Source organism: Callorhinus ursinus, unplaced genomic scaffold, assembly GCF_003265705.2.
Source record: "Callorhinus ursinus isolate GAN/ISIS: 27379988/994484 unplaced genomic scaffold, GSC_fseal_2.0 scaffold70, whole genome shotgun sequence".
NCBI classification, from domain to species: Eukaryota; Metazoa; Chordata; class Mammalia; order Carnivora; family Otariidae; genus Callorhinus; species Callorhinus ursinus.
The window spans coordinates 3,150,066-3,174,903 of record NW_027397132.1 but is presented as its reverse complement, the minus strand read 5'-3'; the positions used below and the strand labels follow the sequence as shown (position 1 = coordinate 3,174,903).

The 24,838-nt window shown below is 53.6% G+C and overlaps 1 protein-coding gene across 3 annotated transcripts in view; it reads left to right on the top strand.

The window, feature by feature from the left end:
* SDK1 (sidekick cell adhesion molecule 1) overlaps positions 1 to 24,838 on the top strand; it is an 893,742-nt gene that overhangs the window by 857,667 nt on the left and 11,237 nt on the right. For all 3 annotated transcript variants that reach the window (XM_073886319.1, XM_073886318.1, XM_073886320.1), the window contains 6 exons: positions 2,356 to 2,517; positions 3,337 to 3,462; positions 13,758 to 13,922; positions 17,020 to 17,157; positions 19,880 to 20,000; positions 20,459 to 20,588. In XM_073886319.1, the coding sequence (XP_073742420.1) occupies positions 2,356 to 2,517; positions 3,337 to 3,462; positions 13,758 to 13,922; positions 17,020 to 17,157; positions 19,880 to 20,000; positions 20,459 to 20,588 (842 nt within the window). The remainder of the gene's footprint in view (positions 1 to 2,355; positions 2,518 to 3,336; positions 3,463 to 13,757; positions 13,923 to 17,019; positions 17,158 to 19,879; positions 20,001 to 20,458; positions 20,589 to 24,838) is intronic.

The following is a 24,838-nucleotide window of genomic DNA, read 5'->3' as shown; positions in this document are numbered from 1 at the left end:
TGGCCACCCTCAAACAGCCTCTTCCCGAGGAGCAGACTCACCAGCCCTGTTCCTTGGTGCCTCCCTGGTCGACCCTGTGACCTTCTGGGGGGTGTCCCTGCTCACCTCTAACATCAGTATCACTTTGCAGGATCCCACCATGTGCCTGCCTGGTCTGACAGCATCTGCCAGAGCCCCTGGCTTAGCCAGACAGAGGACACTAGTTCTGACCCTTTCCAGCCCCAAAGAGAACACAGGCCAGGAAAGGGCAGAAACTCAGAGCAGGAGAGACTTGCCGTGGCCTTTCTCTGCACGTAGGCGCTTTGGGGCGTTTTGACCTGGGGCTGGTGAGGGGAACTTTCAGGTGCACATAGGACAGTGTGTGCTGTTATACGGTGAAAGGGACCAGACACTCAGGGATGAGGCCATAGGGGCTGAACAGAAGGCAGTGATGGGGACACACACAGCACAGCGTCCCGTCCTTGCTGAGGTGCGATTGCCCAGCATTTCCAGTGGGCTCGTCCAGCCCTCACTCTCCCACGTCCACACCCAGATCTGTCTCTCCCAGGGGCAGGCAGGATGGGGGGGGGGCTCCTCTTGTGGCTCCAAGAAGCCTTCGTTGTGTCCCCTCCCCTAGGGCAGCGGCCAGCCAGCCTGCTCAGTGTGCAGACCTCTAGGGTGGGGGTCTCTTAGAGAAACCCGACCCCTGCCCCCTTCACGTTGGATCCAGATTTCCAACAGGGAATCATGAATGTAGCAAGTGGGTCTCTGAACGATTTCCGGTTCTTCCTGATGCCTCAGAGAACCTCTACGTTTCCCAGAGATGGAGTTACAAATGCAGTGAAAACATCAGGCATGTTTCCTGGGGGGGCTAGCATCATATGAACTCTGCAGAAATGCCGGCCGGCCCTCTTGGGAGGATTGCCAAAGACATGACATGTGTGTTTATACACGTGTGTGTGGTCAAGCTGGGGAGAAGCTGTAAGACGGTGATGTCGCCCGGTAGTGATTACTAGCCCTGGGCAGTGCCTGGGCTATACGCGGGCAGACTCCGGACTGGCCAGCCGCTCATCGGCCGGGGCCGGAGGAGCAGAGACCCCGGCACCCTCCCCCTGCCAGCAGGCCCCAGGGTCACTCCATCGAGAAGACCGGCCTGGCTCATCCCTTACCTCCCCGGGCCAGTCCCCTGGTCACGGTGGGGAGAACCAAGCCACGCGGAGCCTGAGCCACATTCTGGGGCCACGGATTTTACTTTTATGTGTTTTAAAATGTCTTAAACAGTAGTGTTTTATGTGATTCCACCCCAGGGCTTTGTAGTGCAGGGCACGGTTTAAAAATTGACTAAATAAATAAGATTCTGACATGGTTGAGATGCAGGGGAGGTCAGACTAGCTCTACCTCCTAGTGGGATGGAATTCACAAAATCTGTACATGGGTTTGTTTCTGCTCTGGGGAAGAGGAAGGCATTTTTTAATTAAAAAAAAGAGGGTTGCTATCCAGAATAAATTTATATTGAAGAAGACCCCATCCGTTTGCTGATGATGGTCTTTGTGCATGCAAACTGTCATCCTGAAACCCCTTTCTTGAGCCATGCGAGCTGAGGGCACATCATCTTCAAACTTATTTAACCAGAGAGCCCCATTTCCATCCTGGAAAATGCTGCATTTGTATAATTTTCACTATGCGTCTTCCCCCCCAAATGTTAAATCTCAGTTTTCTCGTTCCATGTAATACAACCAACCACACGTTCACTTCATTTATGTAAGCGAACTGTTGTCTGTCTGTCGTCATAGTTCTCCGAATCGGGGCATCGATATTTGCAGTGGCGGTCGGTCTTCGTCCTGCTTCAGAGTCCAAGGATCAAGTTCTCATGAGTGGCTTGGGGGCCTTTGGGGCACAGGTTGGCCAACCCAGTCGGGCTGGAGACCCCCCTCGAGGGGGAAGCCCATCTTGTAGCTGAAACGAAATCTCCTGCATCTTCTTCCATGTTCTATTCTCTGGAGTCGGGAAGCTCCAGGTCACCTACGCAAGCGACACAGAGCCTGGTGCAGCTCAGAGCCTGCGGGAGGGGGGCCTGACCCGGGCGCGGGAGGACAGGGGGCCCTACCCTCATGAGGCAGGACGCGTGGGCCTCCTCCCGGTGTAGCACCGTGAGGCTGGCTCATCCCTTTGCCAGCACTACGTATCAGACTCGAACACTCATTACATTTATCTGTGTTGAAAATTGCCTATTACCACCACTTAAACTCCTCCCAATCGTAAGAAATACTTCCTTAGAGAGCCAGGGACTCCGTCCCTGTTGTCACGGCGAAGTAGGCCGTGCCATGGCTCTTCTGACCCCAGCCCCCTCCCGACCTTTGCTCTTGGTGGTTGCAGGGGTGAGCAAGGTGGTGACGGTGGACGTGAAGGGGAATGGGCAGCGCTGGCTGAAGGTGCGCGATCTCACCAAGGGAGTCACCTACTTCTTCCGCGTGCAGGCGCGGACCATTGCCTACGGGCCCGAGCTGCAAGCCAATGTCACGGCCGGGCCAGCCGAGGGTAAGTGGAGCTCCAGCAAGGGCCCCGCACCCGGTGCCATGCCTGTCAGGGGCCCGTGCCCGCCGTGGGCCAAGCGGCTGTGGCCCACCCAGAGCAGGCAGAAACGCAGAAGCCTTTTGGCAGCCTGGGTGTCTTCAAAAGCACATGCTAGCACCAACTTCTCCGGACGGACTCATTAAACAGAGATGAGCAAATTCTTAGGTGTTAAACATGTAACGTTTGGGGCTGTTTTCTGGAAAAGCTTAGGAGAAAACAAGTGAGTTTTTTAAAGGTTCATTTATTTATCTTTGTGGGGGGCAGAGGGAGAGCGAGAGAGAGACCCAAGCAGACTCACCGCTGAGCGTGGAGCCCGACTCAGGGCTCGACCTCACGACTCTGAGATCATGACCTGAGCCAAAAACAAGAGTTGGACGCCCAACAATTGTGCTACCCAGGCTCCCCCCCAAACAAGTGCATTTTTTGAAGTAAGGTACACAAGAAATTTTGAAGTGCTCACATCATGCCAAGGAGCCCTGTGGCTTCCCACTTAAACTATTTTGGCATTTTTTAAAAATCCTTAGCAAGGTGAGAGTGGCAGATTCCAGGTTCCCAGAGAGCCCAATGCATGCCAGGTGCAGTCCTAGGCCAGTTGCCTGGCTCATCTCTGTTCACGTCCGGCCAACCCGTGAGGCCAGTGTAGCCTCCCCACGTCTGGGATGAGCGGAGTGTGACCGGGCAAGGCTAAGCCACCTGCCTGGAGGAGTAGACCAAGGCCACCTGTGGGATGAGGAGCCCCCCAAGTGCCAGTCTCTACCTGCCCCTGTCTTTTTTATCCCACAGGCTCCCCGGGGTCCCCCAGAGATGTCTTGGTCACCAAGTCCGCCTCTGAACTGACCCTGCAGTGGATCGAGGGAAACGCGGGCAGGACGCCCACCACCGGCTACGTCATCGAGGCCAGGCCCTCAGGTAAGGGGCGGGGCTGCGGCACCTGCCAAGCCGAGAGTCTGAGAGTCAGAGCCGTCGGCCTCCTCTCAGGCTTTCCCTAACAGTACAGAGATGAGGGCAATTCGATGAAACGTTAGGTGCGTCTCTCCCTCTCCCTCTCCTCCGTCACCTTGCGGGCATAGATTCTCCATGTTTCACCGCAGTACACATCCCTAGGGGTGTGGTCATTGTCATCCTCAGAAACAAGTACGTGCAAACTTAGGGACACTTGCAGACACTTCCCACTCAGCAGTAGGATCCAAGAGTGTTTCTAGAGGCTCGTCTCGGGCTCTTCATCTTTGCAGCCAGAGTCGTGCTCCTTTCTGATCACGAAGAAGATTCTTGTTCACAGTGAGGCCCACACATCATCTCATCTTTAGGCTCCTGAAAATGAGGTCTGAGGTCCATTGCCTACCCTGTCTGCCCTAAGAGGGTTTTCACTCCCTTCCTCCCATTCAACGGTAATAACTAAGCATGGGCGTTATTAGAAAATCTATTTCTGCTGCACTGAGCCGGCTATGACTCCTGGGCGCTAGGGGGTGTCACGAAATGCAGAGAACACTGAGCATGTCCATCGTGACCTTCTGAGGGTGGCACGTTTATTTTTTATTTATTTATTTATTTTAAAGATTTTATTTATTTTTGACAGAGAGAGAGAGAGAGAGAGTGTGTGTGTACAAGCAGGGGAAGCAGCAGGCAGAGGGAGAGGGAGAAGCAGGCTTCCCGCGGAGCAGGGAGCCTGATGTGGGGCTCGATCCCAGGACCCTGGGATCACGACCCGAGCCGAAGGCAGACGCTTAACCGTCTGAGCCACTCAGGCCCCCCAGAGGGTGGCACATTTAATCGTGACTATCTGAGCATGAAAATCCACGGTGTGCCGGGGCTGCCTGCAGAAAGCCCGCCACCAGAGCCTGCCCAAGGCGCTAGGCATCACTGTAGTTGAATAGTTCAAGAGCCGTTGGGCCGAGAGGAAGGTCTGCGGTGTCATATTCGTCACTGTGTCAGACAAACTGCTCACCAAACTGCTTTTGAGAAATTACTAGTTACAGGCACCTCCTAGTGACTCCTAAGTAGACAATCTGGTGCCTGAGACAAAACAGCATCCATTAAAGGTGATATGAAAAATTCTTTGGCTCAAGCATTAGCACGTTCAGCGTGTCAGCCCGAGGGGTCCTAGGAGCTTGTGTTGAGCAAGGCACTCAGTCTGTTCTGGAAGCGGGGCTCTCAAATCAGTACGGGCCTTCTGTGGCCACTGGGCCCCCGCCCCGTCCCTCTGAAAGCAGGCAGCCCCGAGAGCACACAGCAGGCTCTCTGCTGAAGACATCCGATTCCCCGGCACTTTCCGAGACTGCAGGAGCGTCGAATATGGGCCCAGTGAGGTCTGGGCTCAGCTGAGGGCCACGGAGGCCGCACTGACCCCAAGGAAGCAACTCGACGCTTTTCTCCCCAAATCTAGGGAGAGCATTCGTTGCAAAGCTTGTTTTGTGAGCTTTCAGGCCCAGCAAGGGGCTCCTGAGAGAATCTGGGCAATCCCTGGATATCACTGACCCCTAACTGAAATTCAGCATTTCCTTCCCTCATAAACACAGGTGTGTTTGTTTACTCTGACTGCCATAACCATGGACCCCACACTGGGCAGCTTCACCCACGTGCGTGTCCTGTCTCCGCCCGGAGGCTGGGCGTCCAAGGGCAGGGCGTGGCAGGGTGGGTCCTCTGAGGCTGTGAGGGAGGGTCTGTGCGGGCCTCTCTCCCTCTCTCCCGAGTGGTTTGCCCTCAATCTTGGACATTCCTTGGCTTGTGCAGGCGTCACCCCCATCCCTGCCTTCTCCCTGTGCCCAAATGCCTCCTTTTTATGAGGACACCAGTCATACTGGGTTAGGGCCTCCCCCCAAGACCTCGTCTTGACTAATTACATCCACAAAGACCCTATTTCCAAATAAGGTCACACGCTGCAACATGGCGGATCAGACCTCGAATGCGTGAATTTTGAGGGGACACAATTCAACCCTCCACGGTAGGTAAGAGACCACTTTCGTAGCTGCAGAGCCTGTGGAGTTGGAAGCAACAGAAATCACTCTGCTTCCCATCCATCCCGGCAGCGCGGGGCCTCCCAACAGCGCTGCCCTTGTCATCCGAACGCTGCGTGGGCCTTGTCACCCAGCATGGCCCTGGCATCGCGGTGCTTCCTGAAACCCAAGCCTGTGCACCCCGTCTTCCAGAGAACCATGTAGGCTAACACGTCACCCAACGAAAGCCACGTGTGACCCACACGGTCCTCAGACCTGGGAGACGGGGCTGCCGGGAATCTCCGGTCACCTCTACATACCTGCAGGCTTTAGCAGCAGAACTGGCTTCCCCTCACGTTTCATGCATCTAAAGCCATCCCGAGAAGGTGTTCCTTCGAGTCAGCAGATTGCCAAAGGGGGCTGCAGCCCCAAGGAAAGGTAAGAGACCTTGCACTAGAGGACACGCACACACAGAGGACCCCTGCCAACTCCTCTCCTTCTGCCGAGTCCTTGCTCCCCAACGAGTGTTAAGACCCACCCCACCCCCCCGGATGCGTGGCTGTGAGGACCACAGTGGGGTCCCTGGGGTGACGGGAACGCTCCGTGTCAGCGTCACCTCCCGGCGGCCGTGCTCTGCTACTGTTATGCAAGATGATCCCGTTGGCGGACACCAGATAAAGGACACTCGGTTTCTCTCTGCATCATTTCCCATAACTGCATGTGGTTCCATTTATAATTACCTCAAAATCAAAAGCTCAGCTTAAGATTTTAAAAATATATATATACATGTATCACACGGATGGCGTCCTGATCGGTCAAGTGCAACAGTGCACCTTTGGAAGGAGCGTCTTCGTGTCAGAGATCAGCCATGGGGAATGGACCACGTCAGCGGCCACACACGGGTGCGTGGGCTCGGAATCCTAGCAGTGGAGAGCACATTCTGGCACTTTCTGAGCAAAGAGAAAGTATTGATTCTCGGGCTTCTCATTGGGTCATCAAAAGCGCATCCATCCACCGTAAGGAAGGAAGCGGGTGTCCTGTTGGAAGAAGGGCAGCTTTGGGGAGTCCGGACGGCAGTGTGAAGACGAGCTACCTGAGACGCCGGCCTAGGTCTCACCCCGAGCCCCACGCCCCGAGCGTCTCGGCCGGCCGGATGCCTCCTGAGATCAGCAGGACCCCGGGCTCCGCCGGTTGGTGCCATGAAGAGGAAACCGGCCCCCGGGGACTAAGACGTGACAGGATGCTGACCTGCCAGACGCTGTCTTATTCTATGAGCGATGAAGATTTGCCTCCGCTCTGTTCTGAGACCGTGGTCCCCTTTCAGACCGTGGACTGAACCAGAGCGGCCGCGGGGCTCGCCATCTCCCCGCGGAAGGGTGCCTCCTCCCTCCCGTGATGCAGGCCAGCAGCAACTCAGAGGCAAATGAAATGCTTTTATGGATTGTCAATATTTAAACACCTTGCTGGTGCCTTAGGGCTTTGGATCTCAGCTGTCATCTATTACAGGCCTCATTACACAAAACATTAAACGCTCTATCTTATTTTCTCCACCGAAGCTCTCTGGCAAGACTTTCTCCAGGCAGGCGAATGGTTTTTGAAGGGAGCGAGGGTCTGGGAGGTGGGCCCAGGTTTTCATGAGGAGGCCCTATTTTTGATGGAGTCCATCTGACAGCTGCGGGTACCTCGCCACAGGGTGTCTGGGGAGCCTGAGCCACTTTGCACTAGGTGGCCCCCGGGTCCCCCCTGAGTCTGCTCGGCCTGCCATCTTCCCACCCAGACAAATCTCCATCTTGCACCCGGGAGGCAGGCAGCTCGTCAGCTTGGTGGCTGGTGCCACGAGGTGGCCAGTGGGCTGGGGCAGGTGGCAATGCAACCCCTTCCTCTTCTGCATCCTCACCGTAACCCCTTGCAAATTCTGCGGGATTGCCCCATTGCTGCCCTAACGTGCAGACAACCCAGCAGCAGCTATAAGATTAGCATCTTGGGCTGGAACACAGACTCTTTATTCCTGGGAAGGACGGTCAGTGGGCGCGGACCCAAGGGCAGCCTCGCCAAAGATGCACGTCTCTGGTTGTGCGTACATTTCCTCCAAGTCACTGTCGCCAAGTTCCCTGGAAGGCCTTGGAAACTATGCAGTGGGCTTATGCAGATGATTTATTTACACAAATTGTCCCAAGGCATTTTATTGTGTAGATCATGAAACTGAATTTACATATTTACACAATAGACTGGAATGGCATAAAGGAAGTATAAATGTATTTTCCTCTCTGAAGCAGCCATGAAATTCATATTTAGGACGTACCGGTGCAGGCGGCCTCTTTCACAAACAGTGTCGTTAGCCCAGAGCTGAGAGCTGGTCAGCAGGAGGACAGGGCCCGGGTCCCCGGCCCTGATCGCGAGCCCCCCCAACCCGCATCCGCGTCTCCCAGCTCCCTCCCCGCTCATTTTGTTCATTTTTGGTCTTTGGCCCTGGGACTTTTCGGTTGAACAAAGAAGAAAATCAGCCTTTTTCCAAAGGTTTAAAATCCATGGAAATCCCCAAGTTGGCAGATGCGGCAGGCAGGCCACTGCTGCAGGTCCGACCCTCCCGGGCCTGGCGACCCTCCTCACACTGGCCCGCGCCCGCCCCCTTCGGGGCGTGCACATCCTTTGCTTCTAAACCTTCACCTCATCTGTCTCCTGCCTTCAGCCAGATCAGATAAAAGGTGATTTTTTTTTTTTCCTCAAAGGTCGTTAGCCTCGTGTTTGAGCCCCACGTACTTCAGTTAGATTTCGGACTGAGACTGACCACTGCCGCAAAGAGAAAAGGCAGTGTTTAAGGAACAATCAGCTGACAGGCCTCCATTCGCTCCGAGCTGCAAGCTGACAGTCACGTCGTTGGGTGCGTGAGTTAGTGGAACCAGAAATCTGGGACCTGTGAGTGACAGTTTCATTCAGCATGGAGACCCCGTTTAATTGTCCGTGAAATCAAACTTTTGTGTTGGCCTGGCGTCTGTCTGAGTACCTGCAGCACGCAGCTCCGTTCCGGGCGTTGGAGGGATAAATTGAGCAACCCGCGGATGTGCCTGAGCCAGGCTCCGTCTCAACTCAGAAGAGAGGTGTTCATGTTTCCAGGTTTATTAAGACATGGTCTGGGAGCAGATGTGCCTCCTACCGCCGGGCGGGGGAGAGGCAAGGGCTGTAAGATGGGAACTGACGCGTTCTGTCGGCTGTGGGCGGGTCAGCTTTGAGGCCGTGAAGCCTGTTTAGGTGGGAAAATGGTTCTTTTTTTTTTTTTTTAAGATTTTATTTATTTATTTGGCGGAGAGAGAGACACAGCAAGAGAGGGAACACAAGCAGAAAGAGAAGCAGGCTTCCTGCTGAGCAGGGAGCCCGACGCGGGGCTCGATCCCAGGACCCCGGGATCATGACCTGAGCCGAAGGCAGACGCTTAACCGACTGAGCCACCCAGGTGCCCCAAAAGGGTTCTTTCTTCAAGGACCTTTACTATCAGCCTCTTCCCCGTGTTTAGGGCAGAGAGAAGGCAGTGAAGACAAAGCAAAGAGCTCACATTCTTTAAAGAACCACCCAACTGCCGAGGAGGCTGACTGTGTATGTGGCTTCTCATCGCCTCCCCTGAGGCCGGCGGGATTTGGGGTGTGTGATCACTGGGATCCCTTTAGGAACATGTGCAAAGTTCCTCTCTCAGCGGTGTCCCACCCACTTGCCTTGTTGGGGGGAGCGAGAGTCCAGGCAGGTATACCGTCAAGCATCCAGGAACGGGGACAGGGTGGGGGGCAGGCCCCACACACAGATGTGATTTGGGTTCATTCCCCACCCTGGACCCCCCTCCCACAGACATCAGGAGGCAGCCAGCCTGAAGGTCAACCAGGACATTCAGAGCTGTGGGGCCAGCAGGGGACTTTGCACCAGGCATCCGGCAGTCAGGGATGCGGCTTTGGAAGACATTTTGACTCTTCTCTTCCAGCCCCTCCTGGGTTTCCCAGGAGGGTGATGTAGGAGCTCCCCGAATGGGGATGGGAAGCCAGGCTGTGGTTCCCCTAGCCTCCCAGCGGGGGGCGAGCCTCACCTGGGGTCTGAGGGCTGCCTGAGTCGGATCCCCAGAACGGCCTGTAGAACATGCAAAGGCTTGCGTGCCTCCCACGTGTTGACTGAGATGGGAATCTGGCGCCGGGGATTATCCCAGTGCGTGGAAAATCAGTTGCACAAACCTCATTATAGCTAATAGTTCTGTAATGTTATTTTCCCCCTAATTTGGAGAGATACTTTTCTCCATCATTGATTTATTGAGATATTTAGCAGCATAATACAAATGAGAAAAGCAATCGCGATGGAGACAGAGTGGACGCTTCAACAGCTGACCGGCTTTTCTTACCCACTCAGGACCACGATGGAAATGTTAGTGTAGACAGATTGCCCAGTGAATTACAAGCGACGTCTAAAATGCCAAGTGCACTATTTTGGCAAGGAAAAATTAAGCAAAATAAAAACGAGAACGTTTTCTTCTGTTAGCTCAGAAGGAAATTCTCTTGCTGTGACTCTCCCTCCCCCAACATTTTTCAGTGTAAACGGATCACTAAATAAATTGTTCTGTGTTGAGATTCTGTATCAATATTTTTTTAATTTTTTTTAAGATTTTATTTATTTATTTGAGAGAGAGAGAATGAGAGACAGAGAGCATGAGAGGGAAGAAGGTCAGAGGGAGAAGCAGACTCCCCGCCGAGCAGGGAGCCCGATGCGGGACTCGATCCCGGGACTCCGGGATCATGACCTGAGCCAAAGGCAGTCGCTTAACCAACTGAGCCACCCAGGCGCCCTTAAATTTTTTTTAAATGCACACAATTCCTGGAGCTGTGACAGAGCACTTAAAATAAAATGTGGCCTTTAGGTGACGGCAGAGGAAGGGGAAATAATTTTTTTCTTCGGTAGCAGGAAAGCATTACAGAAGCATTAATGCAAAAGACACTCAGAGAACCCACTCCAGAAGAGTTCAAACCCACTCAGAACAGTCTGAGAATACCTCTCATGCTTGGTCCCTTAATTGCAATGGTTTAAGCAACATTCATTTTAAAAGAGCCTTTATTTTTTTTAGTCTCTTTTACATCATAAAATTATCTACCCTTTTATTTTTTTTAAGATTGTATTTATTTGAGAGAGAGTGCCAGGGGAGGGGCAGGGGGAGGGAGAGAGAGAATCTCCAGCAGACTCTGCATAGCACAGAGCCCGCCGAGAGACCTGATCTCATGATCCTGAGATCATGACCTGAGCCGAAATCAAGAGTCAGATGCTCAACTGACTAAGCCACCCAGGAGCCCCTTGGCAACCTTCTTAGAGGAAAAACACTGCACAATTCAGTCAACGTTTAAAGCCCCGAGAACAGTGACTTGATCATAGTAAGTGCTAAATAAAATGGCGGTGGTGGGTATTTACTAGAAGCTGCTTGTGCTAGGCCCTGCAAAGGGCTAGGGAGATACATGGATGGATGGATGGATGGATGGATGGGGTAGATTATGGACAGATGGATGGAAGGAAGGAAGGAAGGGTAAGTGGGTAGATGGATGGATGGGGAGTTGGAGATGGAAGGAAGGAAGGAAGGAAAGAAGGAAGGAAGGAGCGATGGGTGGATGGGGCGATGGGTGGATAGGGAGATGGAAGGAAGGAAGGAAAGGAGGGAGGGAGGGAGGGAGGGGAGATGGATGGATGGGAAGATGGATCACATCGATAGATATTTATTGAACCCTTGAAAACTCGAGGGCCCAGTGATGTGGACAGGTAAATGGGAAGGAGTGCTCAGAAAGTCCATTGTTGGAGGCAGGCACCTCTTGCTGGAGTGCAGGAGTGACGTCAAGAGGAGTCTGAAAGGGAGGAACGACCTCACTGATCTGCCTCCACCCCCGACCCTTAGACTATGAATTGCTCATCTGAACAGAAATCTCACCTATTCCCCAGTGGATGGAACAGGGCCGAGCAAAGAGTGAGCACTTCAGTATCTGTGGAGTGAGTGTGTGGATGGATGGCAGGCAGTGGAGAGGAGAACGGGGCCACGGGGGCTCCCGAGGCACCGGGAGCGGCTTGTGTAGAGAAAATGCACTCTCTGTGCCCGTTGTTCCCCGATCATTCTTGTGCAAAACTCTGAGTGAACATCTTAGACAACAGTCATTCCGTGTGCAAACCTCCATCTGTTAGGGCCGGAGGGGGGGAGACTTGAAGATATCGCTTGCCATTTTGACATTACTAGTGGTAATGGGTACCTTGGTGAGAAATGAGCGTAACCGTGACTGTTTAGAAATAAATAATCATTTTGCTCTTTTTCTGCCTGTGCAAAGATTTGTACCTTTAAAATCTCATTCACATCCGCTCCTTCATTGACCTGTGGCTGTAAGGACTTCATGGGTGCAAACTCTATATCCTATGCAAATACAGACTTATACACTAGCAATTTTCTTTCTGCGTGCTGTTGGGCTAATCCACTTGAGCGTATCTGGCGTTCCGAGGTGCGTGATAAGGTTGGTACCAGATAACCCCCGGCTCCCCAGGAACCTGTCTGTGCGTGTGCATGCGTATTCAAACGTGCCTTTCCTCTCCCGATCTCCTGCTCTTTTTAAAAGATCACCTACCTGTGCCTGTAAAAGAAATTATAATTCATGATGGATCAGTACTTCAAATGAATATTTTGGGCCCTGAGCCCACTTTTTGCCAAAGCACCTCCTTCGAGATCGGGCTTATACATACTCGTGCCGTGCACTTGTTCCTCTGTGTACAGCACTGTGATAAGCACTTTATAAATAGTACCTTGTTTAACCCTCGAGACAGATGTACGATTTAGATGTCTTTGTTGTCACCATCCTGCGGTTGAGGCCCAGAGAGGTTGGGTGCGTTTCCTTGGCCCTGTTGGTGGAGGCCTCAGAATCAGCTCTATTGGCTTCTGTCTCTCTGCATCTCAACTTTCTGGCTCTAGTTTCAACTTTCTGAATGTTTTCCTACACGTCAGGGTTTAGATAAATTCGTTGTATATGTTTATTGTGGCAAAAAATACACGAGATAAAATTCACCGTTGTGACCCCTTGTTAAGTGTGCAGTTCGGTGGCGTAAAGAACGTTCACGCTGTTGTGGAGACATCACCACCATCCATCTCCAGAACTACTTCATCTTCCGAAACTGAGACTCTATCCCCATGAAACCATAACCCCCCTCCCCCCCCAGCCCCTGGCCCCCCAGCCCCTGGCCCCACCACCCACTCTCTGTGTCTGTGATTTTGGTGAGTCCAGGGACCTCCTATAAATGGGATCCCACAGTGTTTGTCCTTTTGTGTCTGGCTTCTTCCACTGAGCACCGTGTCCTCAAGGTTCATCCATGTTGGGGCAGGAACCAGCGTTCCTTCCTTTTTAAGGCTGAATGCTATTCCATGGTGCGCATGGACCACATTTTGTTTACCCGTTCATCTGTCAGTGGACACTTGAGCTGCTTTCCCCTTTTGACTATTGTGAATAATGCCATGAACACGGGTGTGCAAGTATCCATTCAAAATTCAGTATGTAGTTGTCTAATTTACACTTGTATTTGGTAGCACCAGGGCATAGATGAAAAGGCAAACTGGGGTTCGGGCAGGTTGGATGCTGCGGCCACTTCAAAGGATGAGCAAAGTGGAGGGAAGCTCTTGGGGGGTCTGGTGTGCGAGGTTCGGGCAGAGTCCCCAGGGTGAGCAAGTGTAGACCCTGAACCCCTCCGACGGGCCGGCGACATGTCTGCCCACAGCCGTGTGGCCATGACGGCCTTGCCGCACTGGCCGCTGGAGAGATTGTCATCTCCAGTTAGGATGGGGGGGCAGGTGCTCCAAAGAACCGAGAACCCTGGCTGGAGTGTGCGGATGACAAGTGACCCACGGGCGGGCCAGGGAGGCAGGATCCCGGGGTTTGGAGGGGCATGGCCAGCCAGAAGGGAGCCAGAAACCCTCAACAGAAGAGGACATCAAGTCAGAAACCAGAGGGAGGCCTGGAGTCTGATGGGATCTGATGGGATCCGATGGGGTCCGATGGCGAGGAGAACGTTCAGGAACATGCCACTGCGCAGCCTGCAGCCGCGGCAGAGTCTGCGCGTGAGGAGAGGGCTGGCCTCCCCCACGGCCCCCCGGCCCCGTGCAGCTCCCCCCACCTCTGGTTCTCACGTCACGTGCCCTGGGCGAGGGCAGCTGTGAGCCCACAGCAGGGCGGGCACCGCGTCAGAGGCAGGAGAAAAGCAGCCCTAACCTCCGCTCTCATGTCGTCTCTCCAGATGAAGGGCTCTGGGACATGTTTGTGAAGGACATCCCCCGCAGCGCCACATCCTACACCGTCAGCCTGGACAAGCTCAGGCAGGGAGTGACCTACGAGTTCCGGGTGGTGGCCGTGAACCAGGCAGGCTACGGGGAGCCCAGCAGCCCCTCCACAGCCGTGTCAGGTAGGGAGCCCTGCCCGAGGAGGGGAGTCTCGGGGTGCAGCTCTTCCCTCGGAGGGAGGGGGGGACGACTTAAAGCCAGGGTGCAAAGAAAAAGGACAACGCCAGGCTCCACGTAGGCACCAGCAGGTGTGGGCCCAGCCTAGAGGACACGGTGCGGGGGGAGCAGCGTGCGTGAGCCCGCACCACCACCACCACCAGGCCCCTGACTGTCCTCACCACACTGCGCTGAAGCAATTCTTAGTATCTCTCTCATTTTTTTTCCTAATCAGAGACCCTTGCCAGAGTCAGGGCAGTTGGCTTGAGCTAAGCAGTGTGCCGTCTGGGGTGAAGGCATCCCCCAGCCCCTCCCGTCAGCTAAAGGCTCCTTACTGGGCAGCCTTGTGCAAAGCTTACAATGTGAGGATCACCCCAGCAGCCACGGGGAGGAGGGGTGGGGTCTCTTAGCACCCAACCCAGGTTGTATCTGATCCGGGCATCCTCTGGGATGGCTGAGTGGCCCACATGCGCCCTGGGCCAGTCGCCACCCTGTACCATGAGCCCCCGGCTCCACTCTGGGTGGAAGAGGCAAGGTTTCTTTCCCAGAGCTCGTGGGGTGCTGAGGACAAACTAGCCATCCTCACCAGCCCTGTGGCAAGGGGTGCAACACATGGGGGGAAATCAGGAAGGGCTTCTGGGAAGAGGGAGCACGCGTCTGGGTGGTGGAGGGTGCACGGAGCAAGGCCACAGGGGAGGGAGCAGCAGAGACAAAGTCCCGACGGTGGGTCGGCAGGAGGGAGGGGAGGGGAGGCCTGCTTAGCCCCACCTACACCTGGCATTACCAGGGTTGCTTGGAGGACGCCCCTGTGGGGACCCCACCCAACACAGTGGTCACACCTCCTGGGGCTCTGCCATGGCATTTTAGAAAGGGAGCTAGCAGCCCACCGCAGGCCGTGGGGCAGGCAGGGTGCAGGCCAGGGGAGCAGGTGGGGGGGGCAGGCCGGAGAGCAGGCAGGGGGCCGGCAGGGGGGCAGGCGGGGTGCAGGCCTGGAGGCAGGCAGGAGGCAGGCGGGGGTGCGCGAGGGGGGCAGGCGGGGGACAGGCCAGGGGCAGGCGGGGGACAGGCCAGGGGCAGGCCAGGGGGCCGGCAGGGGGGCAGGTGAGGCCAGAAACAAGACGACGTCCCTACGACCAAGAGAAACACGTTGCCCGTCCCTGGCATGTAGATCTGTTTAAGCTGCCAACTGCTCTTGTTTAAATCAAAAACACCTTCCGTCTCCTCTTTGCCATGAATTTGGAGGAAGGACCGTGTCTGTGGGCAGGCTCGGGCCTCGAGCCCTGGCAGCTCAGGAGGGGGTCTGCCAAGGAGCCCCAGCACGCCGCGGGCTTGTGTAACAGTAAGACTTAGACAAATCAAAATGTTCTCATTTCCTTCACTTTTCGTATGAAAAATTTAACATACCCTCCAAAAGAGAGATTAGAATAAGGAATCCCTGGGCACGCATCACCCCAGTCAAGCAAGTCAAGGTTTGCCTCTCTCGGTTCCTCTGTGGAAAAGCTGCGTAAAGCAATTCCAGATGCACAGGGCCTTTCATTGCACACGCACGCAGCCCGGGGGGGGGCAAAGGCTGGTTCCTGCAGGAGAACGTGGCCCTCATCCTTCTCTTCATGGGGCCCGCGGCTGGGCTGTCCTCTGAAGCCCGCTGCACCCCCTTGCCAGCCGCGGCTACCGGCGGGACTGTGGTCAGCTTCCTCCGTCCTTCAGAGCAGCGGCCCGACAGTGGACCTGCGGGGTCCTGCCCCAGGGGATGGGCGCGTACCTGCGGGTACCCAACCTTTCTTTTCCAGGCCCACCTGGGTGCTCAGTTAGGATTTGTTGGCTCATTATATGGAGCAATTAATGTATAGCCTGAAGACCACTTATATATTTTGGATTCAAAATGCTGCCATCTCCCAAGAAACCCTGCGCCGTCATGTTATCCAAAGTCAGTTCCCCTCTTTTGTCCCCAGTGTGCACACATTTTTCACCCATCCAGTGAGAGATTGAACGTAAGGTAGATGTGTCTTCTGGGGGCTTCAGCAGCTGGGAGGCAGACCGCGGCTTCCTGTTCTGTTCGGTCTGGTGCCTCCCAACCAGCTCCCCTGCGGGGGGCGGGGGGGGCGTGTAGAAGGCACCACTGGGACCCCAGGGCCATCCAGCACCTACCAAGCAACAATTCCCATGTTTCTGTTCTTAGTAAAACAGAATAAAACATGAGCAAGAAGGGTATCCTTCTACAGAGCAACTTTTAAATGAACCTTTTCTATTCGTTTCTCAAAAAAACGTATCTAGAGATGGGGCCAGTGGTTCTGCTCAGTTTTGCTGGAGGCAGGAAATACAGCACAGTGCAGCCCTTGGGGAGGCCTGGTATGACAGAGGCCAGTGGGGAGCTCTTGCACAACAGGTTTCCGTGCAGGAGTGGACGGGATCCAGCACCAGGTGGGAGTGCGCAGGAGTCAGCTCACGGGGCTCACGGGCTTGGACTGTGCCCGGGGCTAACGTGGGGCCACCGAAGGCTTTTAGGAAGGGGCTGTTTGTTTCCATCGGAGGATGATCTCCCTGGTGACAATATGCAGAAGGGATGGGGGGAAGTCAGGAAGAGGCGAAGCCGCGGGAAGGGGTTGTAGGGGGGTGGCCGTGGTGGAGACGGTAAGGGGCCCCGGGGGAACATCTGGGACGGAAGCCTGAGCACTTGAGGATCGGACGATGTCTAGGCACATTGGTCCTTCCTCCCTTTCCCCCGGACAACATCCGTAAGCAGATGAAATCGGGGGACGTAGTGCGAAGGGTGGTGTGGACGGGCAAGGACAGGGCGAGCTCTGGGACAGGGCAGCGAGGGTGCCAGAGGGGCCCGGGCTGGTTCCCCCAGAGAAGGAGCAACTGCCGAGGAGCCCGTTGTTCCTGAGTTCATGTCTGGGAAACTGGCCCCTCGGCCACCTTAAGCCACACCAGCCGGGCGTGTGGGGTTCATCTTCCCCGCGATTTGGGGCTGCCCCGCGCATCCTTCCGCCCCACCCCTGGGCAGCGGACAGGGGGCAGGAGTCCCCATCCCATGTGACCCTGTGTTCCTGTGCCCTTCAGCTCAAGTGGAAACCCCGTTCTACGAGGAGTGGTGGTTCCTCCTGGTGATGGCGCTCTGCAGCCTGATCGTCATCCTGCTGGTGGTGTTCGCCCTGGTCTTGCACGGGCAGAACCGGAGATACGGGAGCTGCAGCACAGGTGGGGCGTCTGCCTTGTCCCCCCCCCCACCTCCAAAAGTGTCCATGCACCGGGAAACTGGAGGGTCGATGTCTTCTCTGTCTCTCTCTCAATCCGGGATCCGTGTGGTGCGGGCATCCGCTTTGCATTTCGTTTGCCTGTGGGTAATGAAGTAGGTGCAGCAGATTTCCTTTGGGAGGAGCTCCCTGTAGCAACCAAGCACCCTCGACCCCAGCGGTCCAGGTTCGGGTCCTGGCTCCGACCACCAATGAGCCGTGTGTCTTGGATCCGTCACGTGGGTGGTTTTGGCCTCCCTGAGTCTGTTCCCTCCTCTGCACCATTGCCCAAATGCAATAGTATTTTTGAATATGACATACAGAGCGTCAAACAGGTGAATCACCATACTACTCAGTATCACAAGCACAGTGAGCGAGCCGGCGCATCTCAGAAACGTTGGTGCGGCTCCTGGAGCCGCGTGTGGAAACACGCTACAGGGTACACCCATGGATTGAGCGTGTACCTCGCCTTACGCCTACGTTCCAGCTCCAAGCCCTCTGACACCCGGCTCACTTTTGCATTCCCCAGCATAAGCTCCATGCCTGGCATACAGGAGGTGCTCAATAAGAGTTTGTTGCTACATGAATCACCCCCATCAGAGAAATGGACAGATGAATATGGGGCAAAGCTGGACTCCATTTATGGGAAGGTCAGGAAAAACCCAAATGAGTGGAAGTTTCTAGAACACAGAACAGTGGTTGTCTCCTGGCAGAGAAGCATCAGCAGAGAAGGTCCGTGAGGGAACCTCGGGGTTCCGAGAGTGCTCTGTTCTGTGTCTCCAGCCAATGGTGCTTATACACGTAACAGACACAGCACCCCAGAGGCTTACGATTAGTACACTCGATGCATTCTATTCTCCTCAATTTTTAAAGAACTCTCGTAATTACCCGTGAGACCCGTTCCTTGCACTGTCAGAATGTAACTGTGCTCCAGATGGTGCTGTGTCCCCCCCAACACGCACAGCTGTAGCTGGGCCACGCGTGTGAGCAGCTCTGTGATGTCACCATGGTGGCAGGTCCCATGGCTGGAGCTTTCCCTACCAGCTCGTCTGTTTTTGCTTCTTAGGAAGGTGGAGCCCTGATGGCGTCTCCCACAGACCAGTGGACACCTGAGCCCCCGGGGGTGAGGCACTGGGCTGAATGGCTCCCCTGGCCACCCCCCCCCCAGCACCATCCCTCACTGCACCTGAAGGGTTAACAGAGCCAGGCACCTCACCATTTGCTTTCCTAACATTAAGCAATTCATCCCTCCAAGAAAGGACTTATTTTTTTCTGTATAAATTCACTTCTAACAAGTGTTCGTAAATCAGATTTTATTCCTACGGGATTTACTATGTATGAATGGCATGTCATTTTACTGAGTTAACGCTATTACAGAATCCTGTGTCTGGCGCATAGAAAATCTCCCTGCTTTTCACTCCTTCTGCATCTGGAAAACAGTCCTGAAAAGACAGATCTGACCTGCAGCTTCTGATAGTCAGCCTCACCCTGGAGTATTAATTTAACATCATAATTGAAGCCTAGGGGGAAAAAAAAAAACAGTACTCGTCTACTAGAATGTCTGACTTGCTGCAAGGAACCATGCAGAACCCAAACCTTCGAGATTACGGCCCAACCCCCTCCTGCTTGCTCCCCTCACACCACCGTCCTCAAGGGACTTCCTTTCTGAGAGCGGTTTTCACCTGCTCACCCTCTCATCGGCCCAGAACCCACTGGCCAGCAGCCCCGTCCTCCCTCCATCTGCTGGCCTGTGTTGTGTCGGCTTCCCCTGCTGCACGCACCTCGAGCATCTGGGCCCGACCAGGGGCGCTGGGTTCGTAGCAGAGAGGGCACCCTGGGTTTGTAATGAACCTGGAGCAGGCTCCTGTTCTGGAGGTGGAGACAGCGGGAAATAAACAGGTGAGGTCCCCACCTCCAAGAGCTGTGCTCGAGCCAGGGAAGATGGAAGGCAGACAATAAGGAACAAGCCAGTATGTCAAAAATGCACCATGGGAGAGGCTCTGCAGGCCTCTGGGAGCAGAGGAAGAGGAGAAGGAGGTCCGGAAGATTCTCTCTGGTCCCAGCACAGGGACAACCCCGAGGACACGAAGCCGTCGGAAACCCTTCAGCCCCTTTGGTTTCCCACAACTGCACTGTTACTCATTTGATCTGCTGACCTGTTTTAAAAAATCTTTTCATATGTATTTATAAGTTTATGGTTTTTAAGTAGCTTTTAGTATATTGACGGACATACGCAGTCATCACCACAGCCAATTCTAGAACATTTTCACCACCCCAAAGATGCCCTGTCCCCTCCATGGTCCCCCCTCCCCATACATCTACTTTCTCCTTACTATTTTATTACATGGTCATGAGTTTTTTATTTTGAAATATATTCAGTATTTAACTTCCCTGCTTTTTAAACAAGGCTATACATTCTGAAGACTCTTTCATAAAATACTGGTAAGAATATCCGTACTTTGGCATCGGGCAAATAAACACGGAAATGCTCCAGCATCACTGTCCTTCACGTGCAGCTTCCTCGCCAGTGTGCCTCTGATACCTTGCAAGGCCAAGCAGGTCGGGCCTGGGCTCTGCCTCCAGCAGGAGCTCAGCAAACACCCGTACGCTGACCGGCTGGGGCTCAGCATCGCTGCGCCGGGCCCTCTCCTGGGACATTGGGACCCATTCTCCCATTCTTGCTGTAGGTAAGAGCATCTCCAACATGGAGGAGTCCGTGACGCTGGACAACGGGGGGTTTGCTGCCTTGGAGCTCAACAGCCGTCACCTCAATGTCAAGAACACCTTCTCAAAGAAGAATGGGACCAGGTAGGGACACAGCAGCCGGAACCCCCCCTCTGCCCGAAGATCTGCACCAGCCACGGTGGGGGTGCCGGCCACAGACATGCCACCGTGCCTGCGGGCACCCACCAAGCCCCAACGGGGCAGCATTGAGCCTGGGGGCAGAAGGAATGGCAGGGGGCAGGAGGCATCCCACATCCCTCTCTGAAGCTACAAAAAGAAGCGTATCTCAGGCAGGAGGGGAGTGAGCTCGGGAGCCCCCCACCTCCCCCGGCTGGCCCTCTGGGGGCTGGCTGCACGCGTAGGATTAGCGAATTCCTACCCCACATGCCATCACGCAAAGCTGTGGCGGACTGACCATCAGCATGCATGTCCTCTCACCAATGTGACCGCGGCCGCAGGGCGGGTCAGGAGGCCCCCAGGGGAGGTGCCCGCAGCCCAGAGCTGCCCTGAGCCCGCGCCCCTCCCGTGCGGCCCCGTCCTAGGCCCCCGCCACGGCCCAGCCCCGGCGGGCTGCACTACTCAGACGAGGACATCTGCAGCAAGTACAACGGAGCCGTGCTGACCGAGAGTGCCGACCTCAAGGAGAAGTCGGTGGACGCTGCGGAATCCGAGGTCAGTGGCTGCCGCCGCCATCCCCTGCCTCTGTGACCAGCCCTCTGCCTTCCCGCGGCGCCACCTCTCGGGTCCCGTCTGAGTCTCACAGCCGCTCCGGGCAGCAGGGCCAGTGGGAAATGACTCCCTTTTATAGATGAGGAATTCCATGCTTCAGCTCCTTCGGGCCTGGAGGTCACGGGTACTGGGCCAACTCTCAGATCAATACCTCACCCAAAGTGGCTTCTGATCCCGAAGCTGGCTCACTTTCTGTTTGGCTTTCGGAAATCAACCGTGTTTTCTGGTGGTGACCGTAGAACCTGGCTGGTAGACCCCAGCTGCAGGGGCGGATGGCCTGAGCCTGCAAAACCCACCGAACCCGGGACCCCAGCCCTGGCAGCCCCTTTCCCTCCGTCCTGCCCTGCTTCCTTGTGCTAAAGGGGGACTTAGCCAGTGCCCTTCTGGGACCGTGATAGGGTCTGGGAAACTCTGACTTGTCCCTGTCCTCACTGAGCAGATGGACCAGGGAGATCTTGCCCCCGAGGAGTGCCCCCCACCTGGGACCCATGGGCCTGCATATGTGAGGCCTCCTGAGCATCTGAGCATTCATGCATGGAGCTGAGCATGCCGGGGGCAAGGTCTCCATCAGGGAGCAGTCAGGGGAGGATGTCCTCGGGGGGCAGCCGTGGGAGTCTCCTTCAGGGGCTCAGCTCCCCCACACCCGGGCCCCGGGAGGTGCCTTTCCCCACAAGGGTGCTCCCTCGGTGCCTTGCATTTACGAGCAAAACCAGCTAGAGCGGCAGTTAGAGAGGTGGTCCTCCATCAGTCCTAAACTTTTTTATTTCACATATGCCAAGTCTTGAGAGAGAGGAAAATCACCAAGCCATTTGCTGGACACGTAGGCCTGCCTCACCTCTTGGCATTCATATGCTAAATCAATATTTAATCTAAAATAAGTCTCACCTTCATTTGGACCTGAATTCAGGCCTTATTAAACCCCGAGGCTCAATAAAATGGCTTCTCTAAAATTGTGCTTTGTATATGAACTCCAAGTGAGATGGGGCGGCAGGTGGGTGTCATGTGATATCGCCTCCACTCCGCTCTGGGCTCTCTGTTTACAAAGGACGCCAGACGCCCTGTCCGTCCCGTAGCCTCAGGCATGGGAAAAACAGCAAGTAGCACCCGAGAGGTTCGGAAAGGTACGTGTGTCGGCAGTCAAGGGGCTGTCAAGTGAAATGCGGCAAAAATGACCTGCCTTTTTGTCATAAGGAAATAGCAGCTTTTCTCGAGCTGCTCTGTCTGCTTGCACCAAGAGCCACACGTTGGGAATGAGTAGGATGGCCTTCTAGCAAATGCCGCCTGTGGCAGCAGTTAGAGACGCGTTCGCGGGGCCCCTGCACGGCGTCTGTCCATAATTCCAGGGCCTGCGGCTGTCTGGGGCTCACAGACCTCCCACATTGGCCCTGCAGGTCGAGCTCGTGGTGGTCCAACAGAGGATAAGCACTAACTGAGCACCTACTATGGGCCAGGCACACTCATCTCATGCTCACGCCATCTCATATGTTGCCCCATTGCCTTCTGTCCCGTGAGGTAGAGCGATTCTCCTCGTTGGCTGGCCGACAAGACTAAGCGTGAGGTCATCCAGAGCTTGGCAGAGCCCCGGCCTCCACTGTCTCCTCCAGCTCAGCACCCCGGGGTCAGCAGCCTGGGTTGGATGCATGAATTCTGAACTCTTTGTTCATGAAAGCATTCTCAGAATGGGTTGACGGGCCGCATCCAATCTGTCTCTCCTCTCACACAAGTGGGGTGTTTTGAGATGCATATTCAGCTGGTTTTGATGTAGGATTATTAAGTGTATACAGGCACTGAGCTCGGCATATACACACATGCGTACATGCGCACATACATGGATACCTACATACAAACACACACAGGCACAGAGGGTGGAGGAGGGAGGGAGGGGGTGGGGGTAGGGAGGGAAGAGGGGAGGAGGGCAGGTGTTGGAGAGAGGGGCATGGAATTCACACTAAATCCTGCAAGGAGGTTGTCATGATCCTTATATAATAGAGGATAAAGCTGAAGCTTATGGAAGTTCTTATGTCTTCCCTGGACATGCGTTGACGGGGGCGGGGGAAAGGGGGGTCTTGAAAGGCATATCTGAGCACCGGGCTTCCAGTTCTGTCCCTCCCCACAGACCTGCTGCACAGAATTGAGTTGTCCTAGCTCTAGGACTGCGGCTAAGCGCAAGCCCTGTGCCAGGAGGAAGGGGTTCCTTTTATAATTCCCACAGATGCCTCTCGTGGTTCCCAGTGCTTTTTGGGTCAAGGGCTCTATCAGGAACCCAATGAGAGGTTAGACACTGCCTCTATATATGTGCAAAATTTCACCTAGGATCTGGGGGTCCAGGCCCCTGGAAAGCTCTGACCATCACCTCCAGCTGAAATTCCCATGCCTGGGTTCTATCTGCCCCCCCGGGTCCTTGGGTAGATATAATGAGGCCCATCCTTTTTCCGGAGTTCTTTGCTTTATAATCTTGCTAGGTCCTGTCTTTGAACCTTATGCATTTGGGAGATTTGTAGGCACTAAATATTCACGGGATTCCCAACAGAGGGACATGGGGACGTTCATCATCTCAGAAGTGCCAGCTCAGATGGGAGAGTTTGCTTTGAGCCACATTTATTAAACAGCTTGATTGAGATGTAATTCACATACCACAAATTCACCCATTTGGAATGTGGGTTATTTAGGAGTGTGTTTTTAATTTCCTCATATTTGTGAATTTCCAAAATGTCATTGTTACTGATTTTTTAATTTTCTTCCATTGTGGCCCAGGAACATGCTTTGTATATTTTCAGTCCTGTCAAATATGTTGAGTCTTGTTTTATGGTCCATGCCAGAAGAATGTTTCATATGCACTTGAAAAGAGCATGTTATTCTGCAGTTGTGCAGAGTGCTCTGTATGTGCCTGTGGGGTCTGGCTGATTCCCAGTGTTGTGGAAGTCACCTGGGTTTTTGATCTTCTGCCATCCACTAATGTATTGAAGTCTCCAACTATTATTATTGAATTGTCTATTTCTCATTCGAATTCTGTCAATTTGTGTATTTTGGGGCTCTGTCTTCAGGTAGATATATGTTTATGATAGTTATGTCTCTTAAATGGATTGACCCTTTTGTTAATACAGTATGTCCCTCAGTCTCTAGTAACAATTTTGTCTTCAAGATTATTTTGTCTGATATTACTCAGCCACTCCGGTTCTCTTTTGGTTACTGATGACATGGTGTTTCATTTCCATTCTTTTACTTTCAACCTGTTTGTGTCTTTTAATCTAAAATGTATCTCTTACAGATAGCGTGTAGCTGGGTGCTTATCAGTTTTGTTCTGCCGATCTCTGCCTTTTGACTAGATTGTTTAATCCATTCACATTTAATGTAATTACTGCTAAGGTAAAATTTACATCTACCGTTTTGATATTTGTCTTTTGTATGTCTCATATCTTTATTCCTCTTTTTCTCCCACTTACTCCCTTCTTTTTTAAGTGAAAATTTTCTAGTGTACCATCTTAATTTGCTTATTTTTGCTTCTACTCTGTTTTTTTCAGTTATTTTTGTTAGTCGTTGCGCTAGTATCAACATTTACTTAAGATTTATACTAGGGGTGCCTGGGTGGCTCAGTTGGTTAAGCATCCAACTCTTGATTTCAGCTTAGGTCATGATCTCAGGGTCATGGGATTGAGGTCCACATCAGGCTCTGTGCTCAGCAGGGAGTCTGTCTGCTTGAGATTCTTTCCCTCTGCCCCCCCCCCAATTCTCCAGCTCATGTGCTCGCTCTCTCTCTCTCTCCCACACACACAAATGAATAAATCTTTAAAAAAAAGATTTATACTAAATCTCGGTGACATGTAGAACTTTATTCCTATACAGCTCTATGGCCTTCTCCCCTTTCTGCATTATTACTATACGTATTATGCCTGTATATCCATACCGTTACAAACTCAAGAATACATTTTTTATAGTTACTACTTTACAGTATATGTCTTTAAAGGAAGTCAAGGGAGGAAAGGAGAGCAAGTATATTTCTGGAGTTTACCATGATAGCCTGCTTATGTACTTTTTCTGGTCCTCTTCATTTCTTCTTGTGGATTCGAGTCACCATTGGGTGCCATTTCTTCACCTTCTCCTTTGTGCTGTTATTGTTAAATATGTTACATTTCTATACATTATAGGTCCAACAATACAATCATACACATATTGTTTTATGAAATTGCTTTTTA